The sequence below is a fragment of the Pezoporus flaviventris genome, unplaced genomic scaffold (assembly GCF_033815535.1).
Source record: "Pezoporus flaviventris isolate CSIRO_AGI_PZ_B2104156 unplaced genomic scaffold, CSIRO_AGI_Pfla_v1 ptg000059l, whole genome shotgun sequence".
Lineage (NCBI taxonomy): Eukaryota > Metazoa > Chordata > Aves > Psittaciformes > Psittacidae > Pezoporus > Pezoporus flaviventris.
In genome coordinates this window covers 1,853,948-1,881,904 of record NW_026892607.1, presented here as the reverse complement: position 1 = coordinate 1,881,904, position 27,957 = coordinate 1,853,948, and the positions used below count along the sequence as shown (strand labels likewise).

Genomic DNA, 27,957 nt, shown 5'->3' with positions numbered 1-27,957 from the left:
AAGGTGGCATAAACCATTAGAGATGGCCTGCTAGAAAACTGCTCTGATAGCCTCCAAAAACCCTGAGAGAAACAGCCCCCATTTCCTCTACTAAATACCTGATCACTTGATGGAGGTTTTGTCTGTGCTGATGGGCCACACCTCAGTGGGTTTGGGTGCCATTCTCAGTGAATACCAAAAGCCTTTGGGTAGTGTAGGGCACATCCCCACATAGCCATGTGGGAGACTGACAGAATGACAGGACCAGGAAAGGGCTTCCCCCTGGCCCTCCCATCCCTCCCAACCTTATTTCCAGCCATGTACTGGTATTTATGCACATCCCTAAGTAAGTCTGCATCCTTTACCTTCACAACATGTTTCCTGGAAAGAATCCCAGAATCCCAGCCTGGTTTGGGTTGAAGGGACCTCAAAGCTCCTCCAGCTCCAACCCCTGCCACAGGCAGGGACCCCTTCCACCAGAGCAGCTTGCTCCAAGCCCCTGTGTCCAACCTGGCCTTGAACACTGCCAGGGATGGGGCAGCCACAGCTTCTCTGGGCACCCTGTGCCAGCGCCTCAGCACCCTCACAGGGAAGAGCTTCTGCCTAAGAGCTCAGCTCAGTCTCCCCTCTGGCAGCTTAAAGCCATTCATTCCCCTTGGCCTGTCTCTATAGGCCCTTGTCCAAAGCCCCTCTCCAGGTTTCCTGCAGCCCCTTCAGGCACTGGAGCTGCTCTAAGGTCTCCCTGGAGCCTCTTCTTCTGCAGGCAAAGAACATTAGAAACATTCAGAGTTTACTTTTTGTTGAGTAAAACCCTCTCCTTGTGCATTATACAAATAACTAGTGAGTATTATAAGCAAAACCACTCTTTTTTCAATCTCCAAGCAACATCAAGTACTCACTGGACAATAAAACACTGACAACACGCCACCACCTCAAGATACTTCTATTTTTGCACTTGAGCTGCACCTTCAGATTTAGCAGTCACTAATTCTTCAGCCATTCCTCTTAGGAAAACAGCTATTTTCATTTTATGCTGCTTTCTTAAGAGACCCCCTGGGTCCAAGGTTCTCTGAGACCAAGAGGTCTGTCTGTCCGTGCCACAAAGCCCCCTGTTCATGCAGCTCCCGCAGGTCACTGCACTGCTGAATCCGCCTCATTTTCTGCTTTTAAACCCTGAACTTCCAAACAACTGCTGTGATTTCCTTGGAAATACGTCAGCTGCTGCCCTAGATACCGAGCCTGCTACACCCAATGGTCTTTTCCAGACTGCACAGTGACTGCCAGCTTAGCTCTTGTGTTATTCTCAGCATCCCTCAGTTCATTGTGCCTTTCCTGCCAGCCTCCTGGAGGACCACCACGCTGCTGCCCGCCTCCCTCTCCTTCTCCTTGACTAATATGCAGGAAACCAAGTATTGATTTGGCATTTTTGCAGCTTTCAGACAACAGAGTGCTCGCTTCTCTGCAGATATCAATTCCTCCAGGCTAGGAAATATCAGGCTCCCTGAAGAATCCTTTTCCTTGCAGGATCGCAGTGATGCTCCTGGACCACCCACTCCCATATTCAGCCAACAGCCGGTCTTCTGGCTGTGTTGCAGCTACCCCCTTACAGGAGCCAACCGGAACCCTTGAAGTTGTATTTCATGTTCTCCTAAAAGGCAAATATATACTGTCTATCAAATTCAGTTCCTCTCCTAACTCTTAGTTCCATAAACAAACCCACCAATCACATATGCTGTGTTTTGCTCATGCTTGTGCTTTTGACAGTGGGCCAGACCGCTGAAATCAAGAGAGCTTCTGAGTCAGGACAGGCAATACAATCTCTGCTGCTTTAACTGTGACAAACCTGCTTTTAAGAGGCTTTTAAGGATGACAGATTTTAATCCTGTGGAAGCAATTGTCTAGATTGCTACCTGTGTGTTTCTACAAACACACTCTGTTTGCTTTTTCCAGTCCTCTGCTTTCTATATATTCCTATCCCAATATTGTATCACTTAAAGCAGCAAGTGATGTATTCATTCCACTTGTCTATATTCTGTTATTCATAGTAATCCCAGCCTGGTTTGTGTTGGAAGGGACCTTAAAGCTCCTCCAGCTCCAACCCCTGCCATGGGCAGGGACCCCTTCCATTGGAGCAGCTTGCTCCAAACCCCTGTGTCCAACCTGGCCTTGAACACTGCCAGGGATGGGGCAGCCACAGCTTCTCTGGGCACCCTGTGCCAGCGCCTCAGCACCCTCACAGGGAAGAGCTTTGTCCTAATGCCTAACCTAATCTCTCCTCTGTCATCTTAAAGCCCTGTATCAGCATCAAACTTGTGTTTGTAACACAAGTGTCAGATGTGGACATGGACTCTGCTATTAAGAAGAGAAGAGGTTGGCACAAGATGGTCTTTAAGGTCCCTTCCAACCCAACCCATACTACGGCTCTATGATATGTAATGCAGGCAAACACAGAAACCGAAAGAAAAGCGAAAGAATGGCAGTTTTTCCTCATGAAAGAGGAGCTGTGAGAGTTTCTACAAAGTTTCAGGATTACGTGAATGGCATCAGAATTATCCAGTTTCATTTTCTGCTCTTCCTGCTCACATGAACCCTTACACTGTTTGGGGTCAGCTCTTGCACACAGTGGGTAAAAACCCCTCGGAGGGACACACAGGGCAGAAATTGCTCAGAAGTCCCTATGGCAAAGGCCAGCGCTCAGCGCGTGCTGCAGCCTCACCCTGTGTCACTTCCCCGGCATTGGTTTTGCCTGGAAATTGAGCTGTTTTCAGGAATAAGACAACGGGAAACACATTCCTCCCGCAGAGCCCAAGGCTCTGTGAGAGCGGGCTGCAGGCTGCCGGGTGCGTTTGCTTCTTCTCTTTCTTTTCCCCTCCATCGCAGGCTATCGCTTTCAAGGTTTAATTTTAAACTTGGCAGTAGTGCCCCGGCAGTGTCAGGCAGGGAGCAGCCCTTCCCCAGACAAACACTCACACTTGACTCACTGATGGGCTTTCGAAAGCACATCTTAGCACAGAAGCACTAACTGGAGCCTTTTCAGCGCCGGGCTGTTAAGCAGAGTCCCAAAGGTGACAGGCAGAGGAGTCTGGGGTGGAACCAGGCAGCTGCTGCCTGCTCCCTGCCTGCAGCATCCAGGAGCTCTGCTGGGGTGTCAGACACTGTCCTAAAGCAAACGAGCTGAGAAACTTGGTTAAAGAACAGGTAGCAACACAACTATGGACAGTTCTACATGGTCTTGATCTGGACCCAGGCTTTGGGTGCATGCTGTGGGATGCCCCTGCAGAGATGCTGGGCATTCAGCCACTGCTCCATGAGCCACTGCTCCGGGGAATGCAAAAATGGGTCTCACCAGTTCCAAGAAGTTCTGGGGCTTTTCCCACTCTTGTATCTTAGCAGGCTTAGGAATGCAGATTCTTGTTTCTAAAGCTTTATTGGGATTTCCTACATAAACCTCTTTAACAGAGGTTAATAACTGGGATAAAGATTTCTTTCAGCTACAAACTGACTGGAAGAGAAGTCAACCTCTGGGCAGTTAGCGGATACAGTGAATAACACAATGAAAACAGGGTTTGAAATCTGGATCCTGCAGAAGGAATATGTGGAATTTTGGGTTCCTACTGACCTGGGGTTTGTTCCATGACCCAGCTTCAGTGCGCTTGAGCCCAGAACCCCCCCGTGTGCTGGGCTGCACCCCCAGAGCGTGAGCAGCAGCTCAGGGAGGGGATCCTGCCCCTCTGCTGCGCTCTGGGGAGACCCCCCCTGCAGCCCTGATCCAGCTCTGGGGCAGCAGCACAAGAGGGACGTGGAGCTGCTGGAGCGAGGCCAGAGGAGGCCATGGAGATGCTGCGAGGGCTGGAGCAGCTCTGCTCTGGAGCCAGGCTGAGAGAGCTGGGCTGGGGCAGCCTGGAGAAGAGAAGACTCCTGAAGGGAAGACCTGAGAGCAGCTCCAGTGCCTGAAGGGGCTGCAGGAAAGCTGGAGAGGGGCTTGGGACAAGGGATGTAGGGACAGGCCAAGGGGAATGGCTTTAAGCTGCCAGAGGGGAGACTGAGATGAGCTCTTAGGCAGAAGCTCTTCCCTGTGAGGGTGCTGAGGCGCTGGTACAGGGTGCCCAGAGAAGCTGTGGCTGCCCCATCCCTGGCAGTGTTCAAGGCCAGGTTGGACACAGGGGTTTGGAGCAAGCTACTCTGGTGGAAGGGGTCCCTGCCCATGGCAGGGTTTGGAGCTGGAGGAGCTTTAAGGTCCCTTCCAACACAAACCAGGCTGGGATTCTACGATTTATGTCAGCACTCAGCTGCTGTCTTGAACCTTGTACTGCTCACCCTCTGGTTCACAATGAGCTATCTTTGCTTTGTCATTTTGGGGGCAACCATATACAAAAGAAAGATCTGCAGTTTATAACACAGAACACAAAATGCTACTGTTCCACATAATATAACAACATTAATAGCATGTTTATTTTGTGTGTTGTAACATGACATTCTAAACAGACTGAAAGACAGTTTAAAAGCCATTCAGTCACCTTGGGAGGAACAGAGCAGCCGTCGGGGCGGAGGTGCTGGTACCTCTCAGCAGGGCAGTGCTCCAATGAGCCACGCTCCATTTCAGCTGGTGTACCTGCCCTAGCCACAGCATCACCGAGCTCGGGGCTGCAGCTGGTGCGTGCAGGCACCCGGCAAACTCACTGCCATCAGTACAGCAGTCTGGGGCAGACGAGGCTGGATGCAGCAGGTAACAGCAGCGGGTCTCCTCCTGCAGCCCCCCCCTTTCTCAGCCTTTCTGTCGTTCAGTTTGTCAGGGATGAGCCTCAGGGTTCATTAGAACTGCAGTTTTATGTATTTAAACAGCAAGCAGATAACGGGTGCGAAACCAGAACAAACCAGGAAAGGATCCCCAAGGGGGGGGAAACCTCGTTGTTATTCCTGCTCCCAGTTTTTCATTGTTTCATCTCTGTGCAAGTTCTCTTGACATACTGGGCTCGTTTGAAACCTCCCAGTGACGTCAATGGGACACTGAAATCAGAGCAGCAGCAGCTCCGCTCCCAGCCTGCCCGGCTCTGCTGCTGCTCTCAGACAGACACCATCCATCACACTGCAGCACAGCAGGGCTGCTTCACCCTGCCTGCAGCAAAAGCTCCCCGGCACCTGCAGAATACACACATGTATTCCTGTTCAGTGCAACTAACAAAGGATGTGGCGTTAGAAAATGCAGGTGGCAAAGGACTTAATGCCTGAAATGCATTACAGAATTCTGGATGTTTCATTTTGGGGGAGAAAATACAGAATTCCAGCAACCAAAGTTCAACTAACCAAATCTTTGCTTGGCTTATAAAGGGATTTAACAATCATTTTAGAGGCTCTATTCCCCCTTTGCCCTGTTATTTGTATGGTTCTGTTCGCTTTTTGATGTAGCTCTCCCTATAAATCCTAGAAAATAAAACAGCCACAAGCCTTTCCTTGCAGTTTAGCTTCCTTAGCTTTTATTTTTTAAGGGAAGCATATGAAAACGTGTTAATTCTACCAGTCTGGCTGTTAAACATGAATCAATTTTCTCAGTGAGAAATCGACCCACGACACTGAGCTGATGAATTCCCACTGCGCACTGTGAAGCCACATGTGCCCGTTTCACAGCACTTTGGGTTTATCAAGGAGTTGTCCCGGTTTATCCAGGCCTTCTCATCCAGGATATTAAACCCGGCACAGCACAGGAGTGCTCTGCACAGCAGTTGTCTGCAGAGCCAGGCAGCATCACCTAAAGGGGCCTCAAGAAACCTGGTAGAGGGGCTTTGGACAAAGGCCTGCAGGGACATGACTCTAGCACCACACATGATTTGGGTTGGAAGGGACCTTAAAGCTCCTCCAGCTCCAACCCCTGCCACGGGCAGGGACACCTTCCACTAGAGCAGCTTGCTCCAAGCCCCTGTGTCCAACCTGGCCTTGAACACTGCCAGGGATGGGGCAGCCACAGCTTCTCTGGACGCCCTGTGCCAGTGCCCCAGCACCCTCACAGGGAAGAACACAGATATACATGGACTTAGCTAAAAGGAGTTTCCCTCCCAAATAAAGTTACATAGATTATTTCACAGGAAATTAAGCTAATGAATGTAAATATGAGGTCATGTAGATACGACCAGAGCAGCCTCAAATGTTCAAACTCTCATCTTCTACCTCGCAAGACCAGCATGAAAATACAGCCAGAAACAACTTGAAAGGATAGAGCATGAAGAGAAGGGAAAGGTCACTAAATACCAAGCACCATTCCTCCACCAGAATCCCTCCGTTACCATCTCCTCACACAGGGAAAGCAAACACTGTGCTCCTCAGACCCAATTAAATGCCCATGATTTGATTGTTAAAGCCCCTATTCCAGCCAGGCATTGACTTTGCTGCAGACACATCTCAACAACAGATTCTTTATGCTTCCTACAGCCATTTGCGAGCACAAGAGAAATATTTGGCCTCCTCTTTCTAAACTGTGCCTACAGATCTCTGAGTTCTGTCTCTCAAACCTACCCTCTGCATACAAATCACTTCTTTGTTGAGATACCGCCTATTCATAGAAGGCCACTGAATTAATACATGAAGACAACCAAATTGTTCTAAGTATATCTCAAGTCACAGCTAAGCCAAACTAAAACAAGACAATGCGAAGGAAGGGCTGATTTATACCCGTGATATTGGCAAGTGCTAACTCCCAGAGCAAAACCTGAGGACTTCAAACTCAAGTTATAAATCCGTCAGTACGTATGGTACCACAGGATGGAAATACTCCCAGCCTCATCCACTGGCAAACATCTCAGCTTGAATCAAGTGACTTGAAGGGCTGGAAATGGGAAAAGCTGATTTCTTTCATGTCATGAACACACTTTGGGTAGTTCAGGTTGGGGAACACTTGTGCTTCCACCACAGTTTTTCTCTTAGAGTTTAGTTCAAGAGCTTGCTCATGAGTGGTGGAAAGGAAAGAGCTCAGAAGAGGACCAAGAACTTACTGCAGAGGAACAAAGTGCCTGAGGGTACAGTGCAGAAGGCTGGCACTGGATCTTAGCCACAACACAGGCCCTGAACAAGTAACCAGGTGGTCATGAACACTGTGATTAGCCAGACTCAGCCTGTAACTAGACCAACATGGGGTAAAGGACATGCTGTATTTCCACCTCTGCTCAGGTAGTGAATTTATATAGGATAACCCCTATCCTCTCCTTTTAAATCTGCCTAAAAGCTCATCTCAATCTCCCCTACTATAAATCTGTGTATGGAGAAACTGAACTATTCTGGTACAAAGATGCCAAATACCAGTAACGTGCTTGTCTGACACGACAACGCGTTGCACAGCAATTGGACATCTGACACCTGGATGACATGGTCCTTGCTTCTCTGCAGCATTACATCTGCTTGGGAGGGAACGCAAGAGCTGCATGGTCAGGTCATGAGCACAGCCACCTGAGTGGACCACTCTGGCTGGGTAGGAACCCGTGCTGCCAACACCCGTTGCCCTCCTGAGCATGTAACAGCCATGACAACCAGTGAGGTGACACATGTCAAGTGTGTCCTTCAGAAGGGCAGAGGGTGTTGGGCAGCACCGTGCCACCACTGTGCTCCCTTGGGCTGGAACAGCCGGCAGCAGGAAGGAGAACGACCTCAACGTCCATCCCAACCCACAGCGCAGCAGGGACAGAGCAATCCTCCTCATGTCAGCTGTCAATAGATCAGTGTGGAAGTTTAGATTGGATCTAAGGAGGAAATTCTTTCCTGTGAGGGTGGTGAGGCACTGGAATGGGTTGCCCAGGGAGGTTGTGAATGCTCCATCCCTGGCAGTGTTCAAGTCCAGGCTGGACAGAGCCTTGGGTGACCTGGTTTAGTGTGAGGTGTCCCTGCCCATGACAGGGGGGTTGGAACTGGGTGATCTTAGGTCCTTTCCAACCCTAACTATTCTGTGATTCTATGAAGACACAGCCCTGATGTTTATGCACTGTAATGACAGACACCATTGGGTTTCTAATTAAGACCAACATGAACCGGCCCTTGGGAAGGGAGGACACACAGCACTTCACATGGAGAACTTCCCTGGTGGGACTCTCTTCCCTTTCCCATCTTGCTGCCTCAGTGCCTCTATGGACTTCTGTTCCTTCCTTTCTTACCAGGTGCTTTAACCAGAGGTCTGCCAATAACCCAATGATGCACTTCTCTTCTCCTCTAAATATTTACCTTTCTATTCTCCTGCCCTGCACCACAACACACAGCTCTTCTCAATGACCAGACTAGATCTGGAGAAGGAAAACTACCTCTCTGTCTTTACAACACCATTCAGAGACTCAGAACCTTGACATCTGTACTAAGATCTACAATTTAATACCTAGAAAACCCTAAGCTATAGGTTCATCTCAGAGCCTAACACAGAGGAAGCTACAATTAAATCATCATAAGCAATAATAAGATTACACAGAATAAATTCTATGCAAAAATATGTAACTATACAGAATATACTTGAATATCTAGAATAGAAAATTCTCTCTATATTGAATATTCTCACAAGATGCTGTATAGACTACACAGATTATCTATAATCACAGATTGTAGATTATGAAGCCACATATAGATTACAGATTACAATCCATGGATATCACACTATCCAATGACTTCATACCTGACCTCCTAGGAAAGGGAAGCCCGTTTCAGTGCAGTCTCAGACTCAGTTCCTGCTGTGGGATGTGCCTCTGGAGTTCCCTTCACATCCCCCCATCCCAACACCACAGCTCCGAGCAGAGGCAACAGCAGCAGCAGCCCTGGCTGCTTCTTAGAATGCAGCTGGAGTTGCCAACAGGCTGGGGAAGGTGCCGAGGTAACACCATGAAACCACCCAAGTGAGAAGTTGCTTCAGTGCCTCATTACTTCGTCAAATGAAAATGTATGCCCATACACACCTTGTAGCGAAAATAATGAAGTGCAAGACAACATTCCCCACCCTTTTTCCACACCCCAGTTGTGAGGGTGCATTGTGAGACCCAAATCCCACCAGGAAAGACAGAGAAACAGAAAACATCCCGCAAACACCCTGAGATTCTGCAGCTGGAGGAACGCGCGCATCCTTATCCGCGTTTCCATTGAACATGGCTTTTTGGCAGAGGTAAAATCACACATTTCCAAGCTCTTTTGCCCACCATGACTACTCTGATGGGGCCAAACCCAAACGATACTCACCAAATCCACGAGTGACGGCGATTAGGTAAAAAATTAACATTCAACATCTTCCACGATGCTGCTTCTCTTCCGCTCGTCCGAAAGGAGTCAGCACATTTCCCACTGATCCCAAACTTCCTTCCGAAGTTCTACCAGTGGCACGGAGCTGCTCCCAGGAGTTTTTATTCTCTGTGGTTACATGCCAATTCCCATCGCAGGGTGGATGGCACTTTAGAAACGAACGCAAATGACCTGGCAATCAGAACGTGAGGGTGCCTGTGGAGCAGCCTCTACGGACTCCCATATTTCTTCACTGCCATCAAGAAGAAAAAGACAAAATCATCTATTTCTGGCAAAGCCCTGACTGCAGTTTCCTGCTCTCATTTGTATAATCCCTTCCAGTGATCCTGAGACGGCGAGGGGGGGAAAAGCAAGCCTTTTCCAAGCTGGAGAAACATCCCCATTTTCCTGTTGATCCTTTCCAGGTCACATCCCTCGTTCATTCACCACCTTCGCAGATGAATCAAAGTTTTCTGACGCTGCAGAAACTCCGCTCTCGCTTCCCTCCTGCGCTCCGTGGATGTGAGAGATGGTATTCCCGGGGTGAAAACAGGGACCCAGCTCCCTGTCCACGTTACAGGCAGGAGGGAGCCCGTCCCCGTGGCAAAAGGCCTGGCTCATCCATCCCACCAAAGCAGAAGAAACAGCGATGCTCTCAGCGGGTTGCAAGCTCCCTGCAAGGGGTCACTGCAGGAGCAGGGCTGTGCTCTGCGTCACTCCCGCCGCACAGGGACGGGGCTGTGTTTCTGGATGGGATCCCTAGCTGCCCATCCAGCCCTCCCTGTGCCCGGCTGGAGAGGTGCTCTGCCTGCAGGAAGATCCTCGGAGCAGGTATCTCCGCAGCTGCAGCTCCCCCCGAGCCTTTGAGCCGGAGCCGATTTGTGTGTCTGCATAAAATGGAATTTTACAAGATTTACATCTAAATCCCGCCGCTAAACATCAAACCCGGCACAGCTCCCTGGTGCATCCAGACGTCAGGGGGTGGGTGGTGGGAACGCGGAGCGGCTCCTGGAATAAGGGCTTTTCCGCAGGAGCGCAGCCCGGGGCTTGGCCGCCGGCCCCCCGCCACGCACCCGCTGCCGCCGGCGCTCCGGAGCACAGGGAGGGGATGTAAGGACAAAGGGACGCTGAAAGAAAGGAGGATGTAAAAGCGCTTCCAGCAGCAGCGCTGCGATGGCTTGGGAATGCCGAAAGGGAATCTGCTGACACATGCCTGCCCGGGCAGCACCGCTGCCCACCCGAACGCAGGGGTAAGGATGGGGGGTTAGGGAATGATGCTGGAATGTGAGCTGTGCTGCCTTCTGCTTGGGAAGCAAGAAGTTCAATGTCAAGAAATGCGCAGTGTGTGCAAGCAGATTTTCCATTTACTGGATTTATTCCTCCCTCCCGCTGAAGTGTCCGGACGTTTCACCTTGACAACCAACAGGAAGGGATTTGATCATGGGCTGAAATCAAATAAGCAAACATGTATAAATGGGCTTCCTATAGGTGACGTAGAAGTGGGGTTTACATTTCATCAGTCATAAGTGATGCAGAATGTTCCCCACCCCCAGAGAGGAGGTTCCCAAAGCAGCAGGAGGGGACAACACCAGAGCCCAGCACTGCGAGGCACGGAGAGGGGGATCAAAACCATGGCTCAAGGAGCCTCTCCATAAACTGAGACCTGAATCCCACCAGATCACCCTGCCTTGCAGCTGAGACTGAACTGGAAAGGGGAGTAACTGGCACAGTAGTTAAGATCTCAAATCCCAAGGGCAGGTTGGACACAGGGACTTGGAGCCAGCTGCTCTAGTGGAAGGTGTCCCTGCCAGTGGCAGGGGGCTGGAGCTGGATGAGCTTTAAGGTCCCTTCCAACCCAAACCAGGCTGGGATTCTATGGACCAGTTTGTGGCTCTCATTTCCTTTGTTGCACCTCCACTTTGGTTTGAAAGGAGCCAGTTTCACACGTGGTGGCAACTAATTTTGCTTTCAAATCAGCACAGACCACAGAAAAATGCATCTCATCTATGAAAAGGTCCCACAAACACACATGGATGGAGATAAATATTACAGACACATGCCCATCTTCAACGCAGCCTGCAGATCATACTGGTACAACAGGTTCCACATAATCAGCTTAGCCCAAACCTAAGGGCCATTCCCAATGGACATGCCAACACCGTGGGCTTGGGAAGCAACAAACCACTGTCACCCTTCAAAACCTCCCACCCATCACCCCACGGGCATCTCCTCCCACCTGCACCCAATAAGTTGAAAACTCTCAGGATTGCATGTGACTCAAAGAAATTCCTGTTTAATGTCCTCCTCTTGGTTCTGCCCTTTGAGCTTTTCCCCACCTCTCAGCCTGGTACATTAGATGTTATGAGGTTTAAAACAGCTGTGTCTTCCAGCCCCATACCTGGGAAAAAACACCCTCTCCAATAGCAAGTCCACCACGTTGGCCTTCAACTCTCTTCTTCTCGGTGAAAAAGACAAAATCAATTCACTGCTAATTTGGTAACAGGCCTTTTCATGCACTACCACACTGAGATCTTGCATCTTCCCTCCCTGCTCCCATTTGTGTGGTATCTCCCATCACGTTTCCAACCTTTCCCTTCCTCGAGCATCCTGAACTTGATGTGGATAATTGCAGGGAACATAGCAGTAATCAAACAGTGGCTGGTGGGAAGGATAATAAGTCGTTCTCTTGGGTTTTTCTCCTATAGCTTCTCAGACAGTTGAATAATTATCCCCCACTAAAGACTCAAGTGCAAGAGTAGCAATTGCAGTATCAACATGACAGAAACGAATATAGCTCTCAGAGCTATGATCAGAACCCGCTTGCACCTCACTCCTGGGTCCAAGCACTGCTGAGTGCCCTGCCTCCACTCCTACACACTTCAGAAGATCATCAAGTTGTGCATTTTGGTCCTTATCCACTGGGTGCCACATTTACATATTTAGTATGTATATTAATGAGAGGCTAAAATGGCTTTGCAAGCCCTCCTAACGATGAGTCAAAGTCCCATTGGTCCAGCCTGGCAGCCCCAATGCCAATGTTCTACCAATGAAGTTTTCCATTAAGAAAAAACATCAAATATGGTGTGAAAAATTGCTTTCCAAACCCATTTCTTGCTGCAAAAGCACCATGTAACCTTTTTTAATCCACATCTTTCAGAGGAGTTACAGAACGCAGCTATTGCGCAGCCGGCCCCTTATCGTGCTGCCTTGAAACACTCCAGGCCCTTCAGCACTTCGTTACCTTCATCCCCTCCATCAACAGCAGGTTGCTGTGAAGGCTCAGGAATGTTCTCTGGCCTCAAAAGGCACAGATAGAGCAGCCTGGAAAAAAACACAGCTGATATTGTGGATATCTTGAGATAAACCAGAAGTGCAGCACATTTGGGAAGAGTACACACATTGGATTCTGCCTCTTTCCAGGTTAAAGACCCTCAACAACTGCAAGAGGATACCGGGGGTTCACCCCAGATAAATAAATAAATCCAACACTAACTATACTTAGAAGAATATTTTGTCTTCCTCCAAGTTGTTAAAAGTGAAATAGTGGAGCGAGGCCAGAGGAGGCCATGGAGCTGCTGCGAGGGCTGGAGCAGCTCTGCTCTGGAGCCAGGCTGAGAGAGCTGGGCTGGGGCAGCCTGGAGAAGAGAAGGCTCCTGAAGGGGAGACCTGAGAGCAGCTCCAGTGCCTGAAGGGGCTGCAGGAAACCTGGAGAGTTGGGACTGGGACAGGGGTTGGAACTGGATGAGCTTTAAGGTCCCTTCCAACACAAACCAGTCTGGGATTTGATGAATAATCAGGATAACACACCATCTCCCTACCTGCTCAAAAAGCATGAAAACAACTCAGGAACAAACTTCTCCAGTGCTGCCCCCAGTATTTCATTTGCTGTTTTGCAGAGGAGTATTGACCTTTCACCATGGGCTGCACTGCACAGTACAAAGCCATCTATTGATTTGCAAAGGATGCGATTGCTTGTGCACCAAACCAGCTCCTCCGCCTCACAGGAGCTCTTCGTCCTTCCTTTCTGGCCACACTGATTCATTATGATGAAATACTGATCTGTGATTCTAATTTCCTTCCTTCTCTTCAATAGGCTGCTCAAGGACTGACCCAAGGGCTCCAGGAACATAGCCTTGCCAACCCTTACATTAAATACCAGTGCTCTTACTTCTTTAAGAAATGCAATCATCAAGCATATACCCATTCAAAATAATTAGCTCTTCAACCGCAATTTGAAGATAATCTATTTTAGCTTGAATTTTGGGTTTCTATTCACCAAATAATAAGCTGTAGCTGCTTGAAACCTGCAGGTAAATTGGTGTGCCAGGAAATTACCAGCTCCAAAACCCATCCTGGAGCTCCTGGAGACTCTTCTGCAAGACGCATATGGCAAACACCCCAGAGGAATACAAGTCTAGGATAAGGCAAGCATCGGACTGCAGAAAATAGCAGCATAATTACAGGTATGTATTCACTAGGGACAGGCTCACTGAAATCTCTTGCCAGTGCAGATGCCTCTGTTTAATTGTCAACTTGACTGTTCTGGGCTGTTCTTTCCCCAGCTCTGCAGCTGGTGCAGACCCCACACCTGTGTTGTGGGTGTTTACAAGGGGCTGAATGTGAAGGATGAGCTTCTTTACATTGTCTTACTCTCAAGTTGAACTCGATCTGCAGAGCTCTGGGTAAATACAGGCAGGAGATGGCACAAGCACATTATGTCTTCCAAAAATGGTGTCACTGAAAGTCATTTGGCAGCAGGGAACTGCAGTTTCTGGAGCAGCGCTCTCAATATAGCGTGAATGTCTCCTCTGCAATGCAAAACCAAAGTGCCCCCCAGGACCATTCATCTTTTCAAAACAGACACATCACTTCTGAGCAACACCTTCCTGCCAGCAGCAGCTCAGGGAGGGGATCCTCCCCTCTGCTGTGCTCTGGGGAGACCCCCCCCCCCCCGCAGCCCTGATCCAGCTCTGGGGCAGCAGCACCAGAGGGACGTGGAGCTGTTGGAGCGAGGCCAGAGGAGGCCATGGAGATGCTGCGAGGGCTGGAGCAGCTCTGCTCTGGAGCCAGGCTGAGAGAGCTGGGCTGGGGCAGCCTGGAGAAGAGAAGGCTCCTGAAGGGGAGACCTGAGAGCAGCTCCAGTGCCTGAAGGGGCTGCAGGAAAGCTGGAGAGGGGCTTGGGACAAGGGATGTAGGGACAGGCCAAGGGGAATGGCTTTAAGCTGCCAGAGGGGAGACTGAGCTGAGCTCTTAGGCAGAAGCTCTTCCCTGTGAGGGTGCTGAGGCGCTGGCACAGGGTGCCCAGAGAAGCTGTGGCTGCCCCATCCCTGGCAGTGTTCAAGGCCAGGTTGGACACAGGGGCTTGGAGCAAGCTGCTCTAGTGGAATGGGTCCCTGCCTGTGGCAGGGGTAGGAACTGGATGAGCTTTAAGCTCCTTTCCAACCCAAACCTTTCTGTGAGTCTAAGACATGCAAGGAGTTACAGCACTTTAGTTCCTTTGGTTTCATCCAGAAAGCTGCTATCAGTGTTTCTTCCCTAACTAAGGTTTTACAACAACTGCATTTCCAAAGAAGTGGAGCATTGAGAGCAAATACATTTCATCTTAAACATAAAGGCTGATAATTTCTGGTAGTTTCTGTTTCCATCAGATAAATGATGCAAGGTTTTGGTTTAGTCACATTACGTGCTGCGGTGGGAACTCACATCCCCTGCAGCATCTCTTCCTCAAATTGGTTTGTGAAAGCTTTATAGTTTGGAAGTAGCCAAAGTGGAACATAAAATTAAAGCTCCCTAAAAATGCAGTAAAGCTGTCGATCAAGATACAAACCAGATGGAAACCTGCTCAGTGCAGGCACTGCTATATACAGCATGAACCCAGCTTTGAGGGTTTGGTCTGCTCTCCCCAAAAATGTGCACTCTAAAGATGTCATCATAAATGCTGTTGACATAAAACAGACGAAAACTCTCCCAGTAATTGATTGCAAGTGAAGCCAGAACCCAGACCCCATGGAGATGGTTATGAAGATCACGGTATTCGCAGAGCAGCTGCAGGTTTTGATTCACTGTGCTACCTTCTGTTGGAATCTTATCAGAAATGTCCACTTACCCAAGTAAGTCTGGTGCGTCGTTGCTGGCTCACTGTTACGATGCGAGAGCTGCATGCTCTGCAATGGAGATTCCACTAGAGCAGGTTGCTCCAAGCCCCTGTGTCCAACCTGGCCTTGAACACCGCCAGGGATGGAGCATTCACAACCTCCCTGGGCAACCCATTCCAATGCCTCACCACCTTCACAGTAAAGAACTTCTTCCTTAGATCCAATCTAAACTTCCCCTGTTTAAGTTTTAACCCGTTACCCCATGTCCTATCACTGCAGTCCCTGATGAAGAGTCCCTCTCCAGCATCCTTGTAGACCCCTTCAGACACTGGAAGGCTGCTCTGAGGTCTCCACGCAGCCTTCTCTTCTCCAGGCTGAACATACCCAATGTTCTCATCCTGTCTTCATATGGGAGGTGCTCCAGCCCCTGACCATCCTCGCGGACTTGCTCCAACAGATTCATGTCCTTATTCTGGGGACACCAGCACTGCACACAGTGTTGCAAGTGGGGTCTCACTAGAGCAGAGTAGAGGGGCAGGATCACCTTCCTCAACCTGGTAAGATCAGAATATCATCACCTGTCAGCACACTAAAAATTAGCAGTGAGGCATCCCAGAGCAGTTGGGCGGTAACGTACCAAGCATCGTGAGGCTTCCCAAGCTGTGCCTCTGGGTCCTCCCTCCACCAGTGGAGCCATCTGGAAAAGCAGATGCCGAACAAACACCCGACGCCGGCACGCTCTTGCACTTCCCACTCCCTGCTGCAGGCCAGGAAGGAAAAGCTGAGCCCCACAGCCAGGCTGGACTTCTCCTGGATGAGTAATAACCCCCCGGGAGCGCTGACGTGGCCCTGGAGCTTTCAGACTCGAGCTGGACCCAAATATAGGCACCTACGTACAGAACCGGATTTGTAGATATGGTAAAGCACAAGGAGAGGGGCGGCGGGTGGGAACCATGCAGCAGCACCAGCCTTGCTGCCTCCCTGGACCTCATCCCCAGCACTGATTTATACATGGAAAGAAGCATTACCTCTTTAACACGGGTCATAACCCTCAACACTTTACATTGGTGTATCTTGGACCCTTTCAGCTGCAGCTTTCTGGAGCATCAGCTTTTGTATCTCCTCCACTGAAGAAGGGGTATTTTTACACCACGGCATTTTGTGTTAAAACAAGCAGATGACGTTTTGGGAGTGTGGTACTTAAGGAGCTATTTCCTGACAGGAGACAAGGGAAAGCAGCAGTTTCCTCAGGCACTCGGATTGCTCCTTTCTGCTCTCTCCCCTCATGTTAACTCCCATCGTGCTCACAGTTTCCTTTGACTGCAAATCCATCTGCATGAAAATATTTTACAGCATTTTGTATTGCATCTGATTTTGCAACAGGGAGGAAGCCCCAGAACGCACAGGAACATTTAATCACATTCTCCATATGCTTCCTCCCTTGCAAGCCAGTATTTTACACCCACCACTGGCCATGGGATCGCAGGTGAAGCCCATGAGGAGAAGCTTGCAAATCCATCACTTAGCACTTGTTTGGACATGAAATGGCCACAACCAGCTCCATGAAATGGGCACTGCCAGCTCCTTGACATGGCTACCACCAGCACTGCCTGTCACCACCAGTGCTGATCCCAAAGGAAAGCGTTCAGGTGGATGTTTAAATATCCATCTAGGTCACACAGACACTGGTTTGACGGCTACAGGATAGCACCAGTGTGTATGAAAGATGAGGATGTATAAAACCAGTGAACGTTGCAGCCAAGAAGCTGTTATCTCTTTGATACAGCTTCCACGTCTAGCAACAAGGCTCTTCATCTACCTTTATCAAATACAACAATCCCTGACTTTCACTCTAAAGGAGGCAATACAATATCCTGAACCCTGAAGGGAATCTTCACTTTCTCAGACCCTTTTGAAGAACTAAAGAAATCTAAGATAATATGGCAAAACTCACCAATGTTAAGATGTGAATGCACCACTTCCTTGGCATACTGAAACTCCCCACTCAACGATATCTTATATTTCTGTAACAAAGAAGTAACTTGTATTGACAATAGTTATTTTTTCATATTGAAATCACTCTCATTTTAACTTCCAGCAGCAGAATAAGCCGCGTGTCTCTATGCATTCATCCAAGCCAGGAGATTTTGGCATGCTCGAACTGTGAAAAATCAGAACAGGAATCACTTTTAAATCATCTGAAACCAGTGATTGTGCCATCATTATCCCAGAACCTTCCCCAGCATTAGCTACACAGAGTAAGCCATGCTCTGTGATTAAATGCCTGTTTCAGAGCAAAAGCACACTGTGAAATACATGCAGCACATGGCAGGGATTTGCTCTGAACCAGGTCCAAAGTGGGTGAGCTCTGGGGTGGCTTAGACATGCTGAGGGTACTTCTATCTCCTCTCAGTGTTCCTGGCTCTGCTGGTATCTGGTTTTAAATCCCCTTCACCTGGGGGCATGAAAGAAGCAGTGGTGGTTTGAATCACAGAATGAATCATGGAATGGTTTGGGTTGGAAGGGGCCTTAAAGCTCACCCAGTTCCAACCCCCTGCCACAGGCAGGGACACCTTCCACTAGAGCAGCTTGCTCCAAGCCCCTGTGTCCAACCTGGCCTTGAACACTGCCAGGGATGAGGCAGTCACAGCTTCTCTGGGCAACTGTGTTGAGTGCTGGATGGTTTCTCCTGGTTTGCTGTATTGGCTGAGCTGTAGCCTCTGTTCCTGTGAAGCTGCAAACCCTTAGGCACAGGGAGCATGAAGATCCCCACTCAAATCCTTCACTGGCCAAGCAAGGTGAAAACAAGGGAACAGAAACCAGAGGTTAACAAAGAGGTTGGTGAACATGAAGAAAGATACTTGGAAGCCTTAGCAAGGAGATACCAGCTTCACGGCCACAACATTCACTGGTTTTATACAGTCACATCTTTTACACATACTGGTGTTATCCTGTGGCCGTTAAACCAGTGTATGCATGAGATGGGTATTTAAACATCCACCCAAACACCTACCATAGGGGTCACCCTGCAAAGAGGTCTCAAATGCAGTGCAACACAGATGATCTGGAGTAGGACTGAATAAAAATGAGGTGTTCTTTGCAAAGCTGTCCTTCCTGCGTTGATAGCAACACATCTTGACACTTCTGTGACTATTTTGTTTCCACTGAATACTCAGAACCGTTATTATTAAGTTACATATATCAGGAATTCACCTCTCTCATCTTCCCAACTTCTTTCCTGGTGGGAAATCATCTTGGCAAAACAGAAACAAGGGACAGAAAGAAACACCAGGGAAAGGGACCTCATGGAATCATAGAATCCCGGGCTGGAAGCGATCCTAAGGATCATCTGATCCAATCTTTCTAGGCAAAGAATGACCTAGACTAGATGTCCCAGCATGTTGTCCAGACAAATCTTGAAGTCTCTAAGTCTTCCTAAAGAACAGGTATACCCAGACAGAATTTGGGGGAGTATCCATTTCTGTTCCTGGCAGAGCACAGAGACAGCGTCATAAGGATCAGCTTCACATGAGCATGTGTATCCATGTGTCATTTAGAGGCGCACTGAAGGGGTTTAGATCACATACCTGTACAGAATGTGCCAACACTCCTTTTCCTGCCTTTATTACCAGCAGTGGAAAACCATCTAACGATCTAATTCCCAGGGCACAATGGCCTTGAGCTTCTCCCAGGGGATTAGACTCGGGATTTAACAATCCCCAAAGCATCGCTCACTCTGAACTAGGAGAAATTGCTGAGTTTTGCCAGCAAAGGCTTTGCAGGCAACTGGGGACCTTGCTCTTCAAGAGGGCGAGCCCTGCCAAAGCCCCACAGAGAACATACATCTACTTTATTGAAGCCTGGCATCATAGCAATGTTTTGAAAGAGACATGACACTGCTCGTAATTTAACACATCCATATTCATTTCAAATAGGTAAAGTTGATTAAGCTAGCTTTTCTAGGGAGAAACCCATCATTGCTAAAGACACAAGGGCTAAAGAGAGGTATTTCAGTTCTATGTGGTTCAGGACCTGGTAAAGACAGACTTGTTCTGCCTCTCTCGGCAGAGATGCCCCTTAGAGCCTTTCCCACCATCCTCAGTGACGTTTCCTATGGACTTGCTCTTCCTGGATGACCTATGGCATATAATGAAAACCCACTATTCCCAGAACAGGTTTCAAGAAGAGGTTTAAGTCCTTTGAGAGACTTACTCATGCATCTCAGAATAGTCCATGTTGCAGCAGCGTGAGTGTATATATTTAACTGTTACTCTTTATCACTTATGTTCCCTACCCTCTAAATATCTCTATCTCAGGAGCAGGGAGAAGACATGCTCTTCCTAAATGTTTAAACTTTTGGGGGAAACCCTCACACATAGAAAACACCTTTGGACTTTGGCATTGTTTCATAGAATCATAGACTAGTTAGGGTTGGAAAGGACCTGAAGATCATCCAGTTCCAACCCCCCTGCCATGAGCAGGGACACCTCACACTAAACCAGGTCACCCAAGGCTGTGTGTCCAATCTGGCCTTGAACACTGCCAGGGATGGAGCATTCACAACCTCCCTGGGCAACCCATTCCAGTGCCTCACCACCCTCACAGGAAAGAACTTCTTCCTCATATCCAATCTAAACTTCCCCTGTTTCAGTTTGAACCCGTTACCCCTTGTCCTGTCACTACAGTCCCTAATGAAGAGTCCCTCTCCAGCATCCCTATAGCCCCCCTTCAGATACTGGAAGGCGGCCCTGAGGTCTCCATGCAGCTTCTCTTCTCCAGGCTGAACAGCCCCAGATTTCTCAGCCTGTCTTCATACAGGAGGTGCTCCAGCCCCTGAGCATCCTCGTGGCCCTTCTCTGGACTTGTTTCCCAATTTTTTGCCCGTTACTATGATTTTCAGGTCATTTTTTATTACTCCTATTTCCCCGACAAAACTGTATTTCAGAGAAAAGGGCAAGAAATCAGGAAGCATCCACCTACTGTGTGCTCCTCAGCCCTTTTTCACATCACATGTGTTAAAGGCAGCCTTTAGCACACCTGTAGCAAGGCACAGAACCACCACGAATATGTCTACTCAAACTAGTAGAGACATCATTCAATGGTCTGGTTTGAAGGGACCTTAAAGCTCACCCAGTTCCAACCCCTGCCACGGGCAGGGACCCCTTCCACTAGAGCAGCTTGCTCCAAGCCCCTGTGTCCAACCTGGCCTTGAACACTGCCAGGGATGTTGACTTCTAATCTAAGGTGGAAAAGAAAAGCTACCTGTAGAAGCAGAGCTGCAATATAAATTAGCAGGTGCCTTGTTTTAACCATAAAGGATGCCCCTAGAACACAGCATATTCTTTCAAGAGCACATAGCACACCTGCACAAAAGAATCCCCGCTGAGCCTGATGAATCTCAAGACTCCAGGATTCAGACACCGACACTCCACCGCTTTCTTTCATGCACCCAAATAGTGATTGGAGAAAATACACTCCTGTGTTCAGGAAAACACGAACCCAGGTGTTTCAGAGAAAGGCTCCCCAAAAGGCACTGTTACCTCCTGACACTTTGCTCTCCTGGTTATGGCATTTCCTCATAGGAATCATTTAATGGAAGGCAAATGCGGTGCATTTGTTTCCTTGGAAACAAACCGCTTCAACCTCCATCGCACACGGTCTCAAGCAAAAGCAAACTCTGTAATGAGGCCCAAGGTCTTGCTATTTTTAGCCAGAAAGATGTTAAATCACGACTATTTTATTCTCAATAGGGCACAATGAAAATGCAGGGATCTCAATGAGCGGAGTAAGGCTTTGTAGCAGGAAAAACAATGAATGCATTGAATTACACTGAGAAATTGAATTCTTCACCCATTTAAAAGAATTGAGTAGACTTGGACTTCAACCAGGATTAAAAGAAAACTTCCAACTGAGTACAGTTCTGTGGTCCCCAAAATAAGCAGGACATGGAGCTGTTGGAGCAGGTCCAGAGGAGGCCACGAGGATGCTCAGGGGCTGGAGCACCTCCTGTATGAAGACAGGCTGAGAAAGTTAGGGCTGTTCAGCCTGGAGAAGAGAAGCTGTGTGGAGACCTCATAGCAGCTTCCAGTGTCTGAAGGGGGATAATAAGGTTACCAGAGAGGGACTCTTCATCAGGGACTACAGTGATAGGACAAGGGGTGATGGGTTCAAACTGAAACAGGGGAAGTTCAGGTTAGATCTTAGGCAGAAGCTCTTCCCTGTGAGGGTGCTGAGGTGCTGGCACAGGGTGCCCAGAGAAGCTGTGGCTGCCCCATCCCTGGCAGTGTTCAAGGCCAGGTTGGACACAGGGGCTTGGAGCAAGCTGCTCTAGTGGAAGGTGTCCCTGCCCGTGGCAGGGGTTGGAGCTGAATGAGCTTTAAGGTCTCTTCCAACACAAACCAGGCTGGGATTCTAAGTGACGGAACAATCAAGAGGTAACACTTATTCTTTTAGGAGACTTTAATACCCTGAATAACCACCCACTGTTAGCGCCTGTTGTAAACATTTGGCCAACAAGGCTCAAGCACTATCAAGTACCACCACCCACATATTCATTGTCAGTACTTTACTCAGGCTCTAGGACAAAACAGCATCATTAACACCGACTTTTAGCCGAATACTGTATGCTCTACAACAAACTACTGTATAAAACTCAGCACAATAAGCCTTAGTTGATCAGGTTAGCTATAGTGCTTTTGCTGTCAGAAGCAAAATCCATTCTCATACCCCATGAAGATACTGAGCCACCAGAGATTCGCTTCTAGTAGAGCTGACATTGTTGCTTCAGCCGGTGGGATCAAGAAACACACACGTATCCTGGTCTTCAAAACCTCCACTTTCCAAATCTTTATATTCATAAACATATAGAAATGGCTTCAAGTTGCACCAGGGGAGGTTTAGATTGGGTACTGGGAAAAATGGCTTCAAGAAGAGGGCTGTCAAGCACTGGAACTGGCTGCCCAGGGAAGTGGGCACACCCCTGAAGGTATTTAAAAGACGTGTAAATGTGGCGCTTTGGGATATGGTTTTGTGGTGAATGTGGCAGTGATGGGTTAACGGTTGGAGGTGAGGTCATTTCCAACATGAATGAGTCTATTTTATGATGTAACTGAGCAGGAGTCGGAACACAGAATGGCCCAAAGAATAAACTACTCTGGATTTTCACCAGTTCTACTTTGCCCGCCAGACACAAAAAGTATGTATGTGACTGTGGTCTCCATGCTACGCTCCTAACAAATACATCCACATCATGCAAGGAGCTCAAGAACCAAAATCCTATAGTCAAGAGAAAAGAGGTAGATTCTTTCATTAGAAATAGCAATATGGCCTGAGGAACTTAGAATGAAATGGATGGTTTCATCTAAACTACACTGGCCAATTCTATTCTGCTTATGTTCTTTCCTGTGAGGGTGGTGAGGCACTGGAATGGGTTGCCCAGGGAGGTTGTGAATGCTCCAGCCCTGGCAGTGTTAAGACCAGGTTGGACAGAGCCTTGGGTGACCTGGTTTAGTGTGAGGTGTCCCTGCCCATGGCAGGGGGGTTGGAACTGGATGATCTTCAGGTCCTTTCCAACCCTAACTATTCTGTGATTCCATGGTCCCTCAGTTGTTTTATTGCAGAAAACCTCTTTCTCATTTCAATTAAAAAGGTGCCAATTGAATTCTACAAAATAATTATCTGAAAAGATAAAGGGAAAAGTATTATCCATTAAATTCTATTGTGAAATCAATATTTTTTCCTCAGAAGGCCTTTTAAAGAATTATAGAATTATTTGTTCTATAAATGTGTAGTTCTATTGTTAATTTTTATACTTTTAGACATTATTGGGTGTTTTTTTTCTGGGCACTGAACAGATCATCAAAACAGTATTTCTGACAAATTCTATTATTCGGCTGCTTGGGGAAAGGGATCATTAAACCCAAGATTTACAAAATCACAACTTCTTGTTTCATACAGCAAAACTGAGCCCGGGAGTGAGATTGTTTCACAGCCCTTCACTTGTATTTGCTGCTCTCTGGAGATTCTCTCACTTGCTGCTGATAGATTTTCCTTTTCCTTGTATAAATGTTTTAAACTGAGAGCGATTTATTCTCTGACCATCACATTTTTGATTAAACATTCCACTGCAGGCTTTTTTCCACCATAAATAGAGAGATTTTCAATAAAAGGAAGCGTCGTGACACTTGTGAGTTGAATCACTTGAACAAACAGAGGTAAATCACAGGGAAGGGATTTCAATGCTTTTATGGATAAGGATTATTTGGCTTAATGTTGAATATATACTTCTTCCAGAAACAGAGGTTTAATCTCTTCATGACTAAAACACCGCCCAAAGGGCAACCTATGGTGGGGTCATTTACAGGGGAAGTACTAGGGAAAAAAAGAGAGTATTAAGTGATGGGAAGGCAAGAGGAGAAACAGAGACTTCAGGCTAAATTTCACTTCGTGTTATCACACACAAATCAATGCCTGGAGATACCACTGCTGAGTCAGCTAGGTAAAACTGTCACGATTTGGGTTTGGGAGGTATCAGTTTTCACAGATGACCCGCACATATCACCAGGAGCAGCAGTAAATCTGGCATACCTGTTAACCAGGAATTCCTTCTGCCTATATTTCTTCCCTGTGAGGGTGCTGAGGCGCTGGCACAAGGTGCCCAGAGAAGCTGTGGCTGCCCCATCCCTGGCAGTGTTCAAGGCCAGGTTGGACACAGGGCCTTGGAGCAAGCTGCTCTAGTGGAAGGGGTCCCTGCCCGTGGCAGGGGTTGGAGCTGGAGGAGCTTTAAGGTCCTTTCCAACACAAACCAGGCTGGGATATGAAAGAACGATTTGAAGGACTCCAGCAGACACTACACACAACATCATCCATAGCTTTGGTGCTCCTCTGTTACCCATACAGCAATTGAAGGATAATGGATCACTGCAGAACTGTTACCAATATTTCCATGATGGATGGCAAATCTACAACCCTGCACTGCAACAAAGCGACACAGATTTAGCTCAGTCTGCAATCACCATAAGCGGGCGTTTGTGAAACACCCCTCTCCATTCATGGTACAACACTCTTTATGCACAGCGTGTCGGGGTCTCACTGCTTGAAGCAAGAAGCGGTGGTTAACTCAGGAGTGATAACCTTTTCAAATGTCAAGGTGTGATTGTACGGGTGTTATGCAGACACCCCCGGCCCCCCGCTCACAGCTGCAGGGAGACCAGCAGTTATTGCTGCTCTATTCAATATACTGCTATTTTCCCACATAGAGCAGGTTAGATATTAAATTCTCTCCCTATTCTGAAAGCAGCTGACACAACAGCAGAAAATTCAGAGACAGATCTAGTCCCCTACAACAGGCAATTCACCGCTGATAAATGACACTTCTCTGTCTGCCTAAGAAATACTTCATTAGAAGTGCAGCTCAACCCCTACTGTTCCCAGAGAAAAGATCCACTTACTTTGAGTTGCTTTGGATCCTAATACCATGCCTCTGTCTCCTCAGCTCCTCCTAAACAACAGCTTTATACAGCTCCACATACTGCAAAGAGACAATCTACCTGCTGAGACAGAAAATTGCCCCGGTTGTCACAGAAAGTGCATACACCAGGAAGCAGCTGGCATAAAAACTATCTTGTTGTGAACAATGGGAAGCTGAGATTCTTAATGTTTTTCATTCCTCCAGTCCCTAGGGTATGCCTGATTCTGCTCTGCAAGAGATGACTTAACATTATGGATGACAAAGAAGGTTAAGTCATCTTGTATGTCAAATAAAGTCATCAACATCTGTAAGTTTAGTGCAGGGCAATGTGGACCAGCTCTGGGGCAGCAGCACAAGAGGGACGTGGAGCAAGTCCAGAGGAGGCCATGGAGATGCTGCGAGGGCTGGAGCAGCTCTGCTCTGGAGCCAGGCTGAGAGAGCTGGGCTGGGGCAGCCTGGAGAAGAGAAGGCTCCTGAAGGGGAGACCTGAGAGCAGCTCCAGTGCCTGAAGGGGCTGCAGGAAAGCTGGAGAGGGGCTTGGGACAAGGGCCTGGAGGGACAGGCCAAGGGGAATGGCTTTAAGCTGCCAGAGGGGAGACTGAGATGAGCTCTTAGGCAGAAGCTCTTCCCTGTGAGGGTGCTGAGGCGCTGGCACAGGGTGCCCAGAGAAGCTGTGGCTGCCCCATCCCTGGCAGTGCTCAAGGCCAGGTTGGACACAGGGGCTTGGAGCAAGCTGCTCTAGTGGAAAGGGTCCCTGCCCATGGCAGGGGTTGGAGCTGGGTGAGCTTCAACAGAAACCATTCCATGATTCTGTGACCACCATCCCTCATTGGGATCACAAGGAAGAAGATCAGCCTGTGTCAAGAAGATTCAGCAAACCACAGTCGCCTTTGTTCTTGCACCACGTTGCATATGGATACTGGCCAATTCTGTGGTGAATCAAATCCACAAGAATCTCCAGCGTGAACATCTGAAAACCTCCAAGGCTTCACAGCTCTAAAGAGCATTTGCAGCATGAGCAGTCTCATTTGCAAGATGGATTGTTCCTGAACTTTGGAGAATGGAAACTTGGACTCAACCTCATTTTCCTCCAAGTCCCCCAAGTGAGAAGCACATCTGGAAGACATTAACCTCCTATACCGGTGTGTTTAGACACAAGAACTGGACAAAATGGTTCCTAGGCCAGTGAAAGTATATTTTTTGTTATTTTAAGAGCAATTGAAAACTGTTATATCTGATATTAGCTGAAAATTGCACCTAGTTAATAGAATCAGGACCAAACAAGTGGAATGCCATTTCTGCTAAAGAAACCAGGAACATACAGATTAATGTTCCTCTAATTGTACATGGCAGTAATACTACTGAGGGGGCTTTGTGTGACACTAACAAGGCAGAAGGCAGAGTGGGTCATAAATCTCACTGAAGCCCCTCTGTGGGATTTCAGCTCCACACGAACAATTCAGCTGCTTTAAAAAACCCAGCTTAATAGGTATTTTATTCCAGCTCCTTCGTTATGAATTTTCCGCTCCTTGCACTCACTGCCTTCCACACGGGAAAGAGTCATTTCTTGTGCTTTCAGCTCATGATGCACCAACCCGTAACCCTTTCTTTGTCTGAGGGAAGCTGCTATGTCTAATTGCCATTGACTTCAATGAGATCTTGCCAGAAAACCTGTAGACCTGTTGCAGAGAAAACTGGAGACTGATCCGTCAGCAAGAGCTGGAGACCTGCTGAAGGGAACCACTGGATACCCTCGTATTTTGCTAACAAATACCTGGCTACAGCACACCAGGGAGCACAAGCAGGGCACGCTGGAGCAATGATAACACTTGTTAATAAACCCCAGATCTGCTCTGGAAAAAATAACTCAACAAGCTCTTCCCTGGGAGGGTGCTGAGGCGCTGGCACAGGGTGCCCAGAGAAGCTGTGGCTGCCCCATCCCTGGCAGTGTTCAAGGCCAGGTTGGACACAGGGGCGTGGAGCAAGCTGCTCTAGTGGAAGGGGTCCCTGCCTGTGGCAGGGGTTGGAGCTGGATGAGCTTCAAGGTCCCATCCAACCCAAACCATCCTATCATTCATTCATTCTGCCATAATGTCACCTCTGCTCATGTAAGATCTATCTTTCCATGCACTAACCACTTTAAAGCCCTGTTTTCACTAATTGTCCTGGTAGCTCATTATCAAGTTCATTATGAATTCCACAAGGCTAAACATTTAGCACACCCAAAATGCTGTAGTGCTTTAGTACTGCAATGGAATATATTAAAAATATGCCTAAGGAGATCCTAAAAGCGTGTAAATTCAGAAGCATCAACTCCAAGAACATGGCCCACACAAATCTGCCGGTTTGCAATTTCTCTTTCACCAGTAAGGTTATTCATGCGCCCAATTTTCTGGTGTTTCATCCATTCACAGTCTTTCTTATCATAGAATCACAGAATCCCAGCCTGGTTTGTGTTGGAAGGGACCTTAAAGCTCCTCCAGTTCCAACCCCTGCCACGGGCAGGGACACCTTCCACTAGAGCAGCTTGCTCAAAGTCCAGTCCAACCTGGCCTTATCACTGTACTTAATTCCCACTCAAACTGTTGGAATCCACATATTTGGCTTCTCCAGTCTGGCAGCCCCTTGGATGGAAGCTTAGGACACGAATCCCATTGGATCTGGCAGCTAGCCATGCTTGGGAGAGAGATGCAGTTTCTTAGCAGGCAATCCCAAGCCTGGAGCTGGAGATCCACTGATCCATGCCCAAACTGTCCCTTGGGATAGAGGTCCACAAAGAGCTGGAGGCAGCAAGATGCATCTTCCTCGTGGACCACCTGCACCCATCTCCCTGCACAAGGGGGGAAACCAAGGATCAATTTGACCAAGTCACAAAGCCAATGGTGGCAGGCTTCAAACAGGGATTTGCTCACTACATCCTACTCAGATAATCCTAGAAAACTGAAAAGGCAATTTAACACTTCAACAGCATTAAAAGGTATTTTCAGTTATATCTTGGGAAAAGAATCTTTAGTCAAGCAAATGCAGTAATAAACTGTAACCTTTTCTATTTTTTGTTTGTGACAACGTATTGGCATTAACATTCATTATTTCAAACATGAGTAATATAAAAATAAGAAAATCACATAGTAGGAAAGTATCAAAATGACAGCAGCAGCAAATAAATAGCTCTTTCAAATTAGA

General features: G+C 48.0%; 1 protein-coding gene across 3 annotated transcripts in view; it reads right to left on the bottom strand.

Moving 5' to 3' along the window:
• Positions 1–27,957, bottom strand: part of PDE4B (phosphodiesterase 4B) — a 222,865-nt gene that overhangs the window by 86,480 nt on the left and 108,428 nt on the right. Inside the window, exon 1 of one of the 3 annotated variants that reach the window (XM_061469706.1) lies at positions 9,172–10,241. The exons of the other annotated variants lie outside the window; for them this stretch is intronic. Within the exon in view, the coding sequence (XP_061325690.1) occupies positions 9,172–9,218 (47 nt within the window). The 5' untranslated portion in view covers positions 9,219–10,241. Of the gene's footprint in view, positions 1–9,171; positions 10,242–27,957 lie in introns of those variants that run through there. 3 annotated transcript variants of the gene reach the window in all.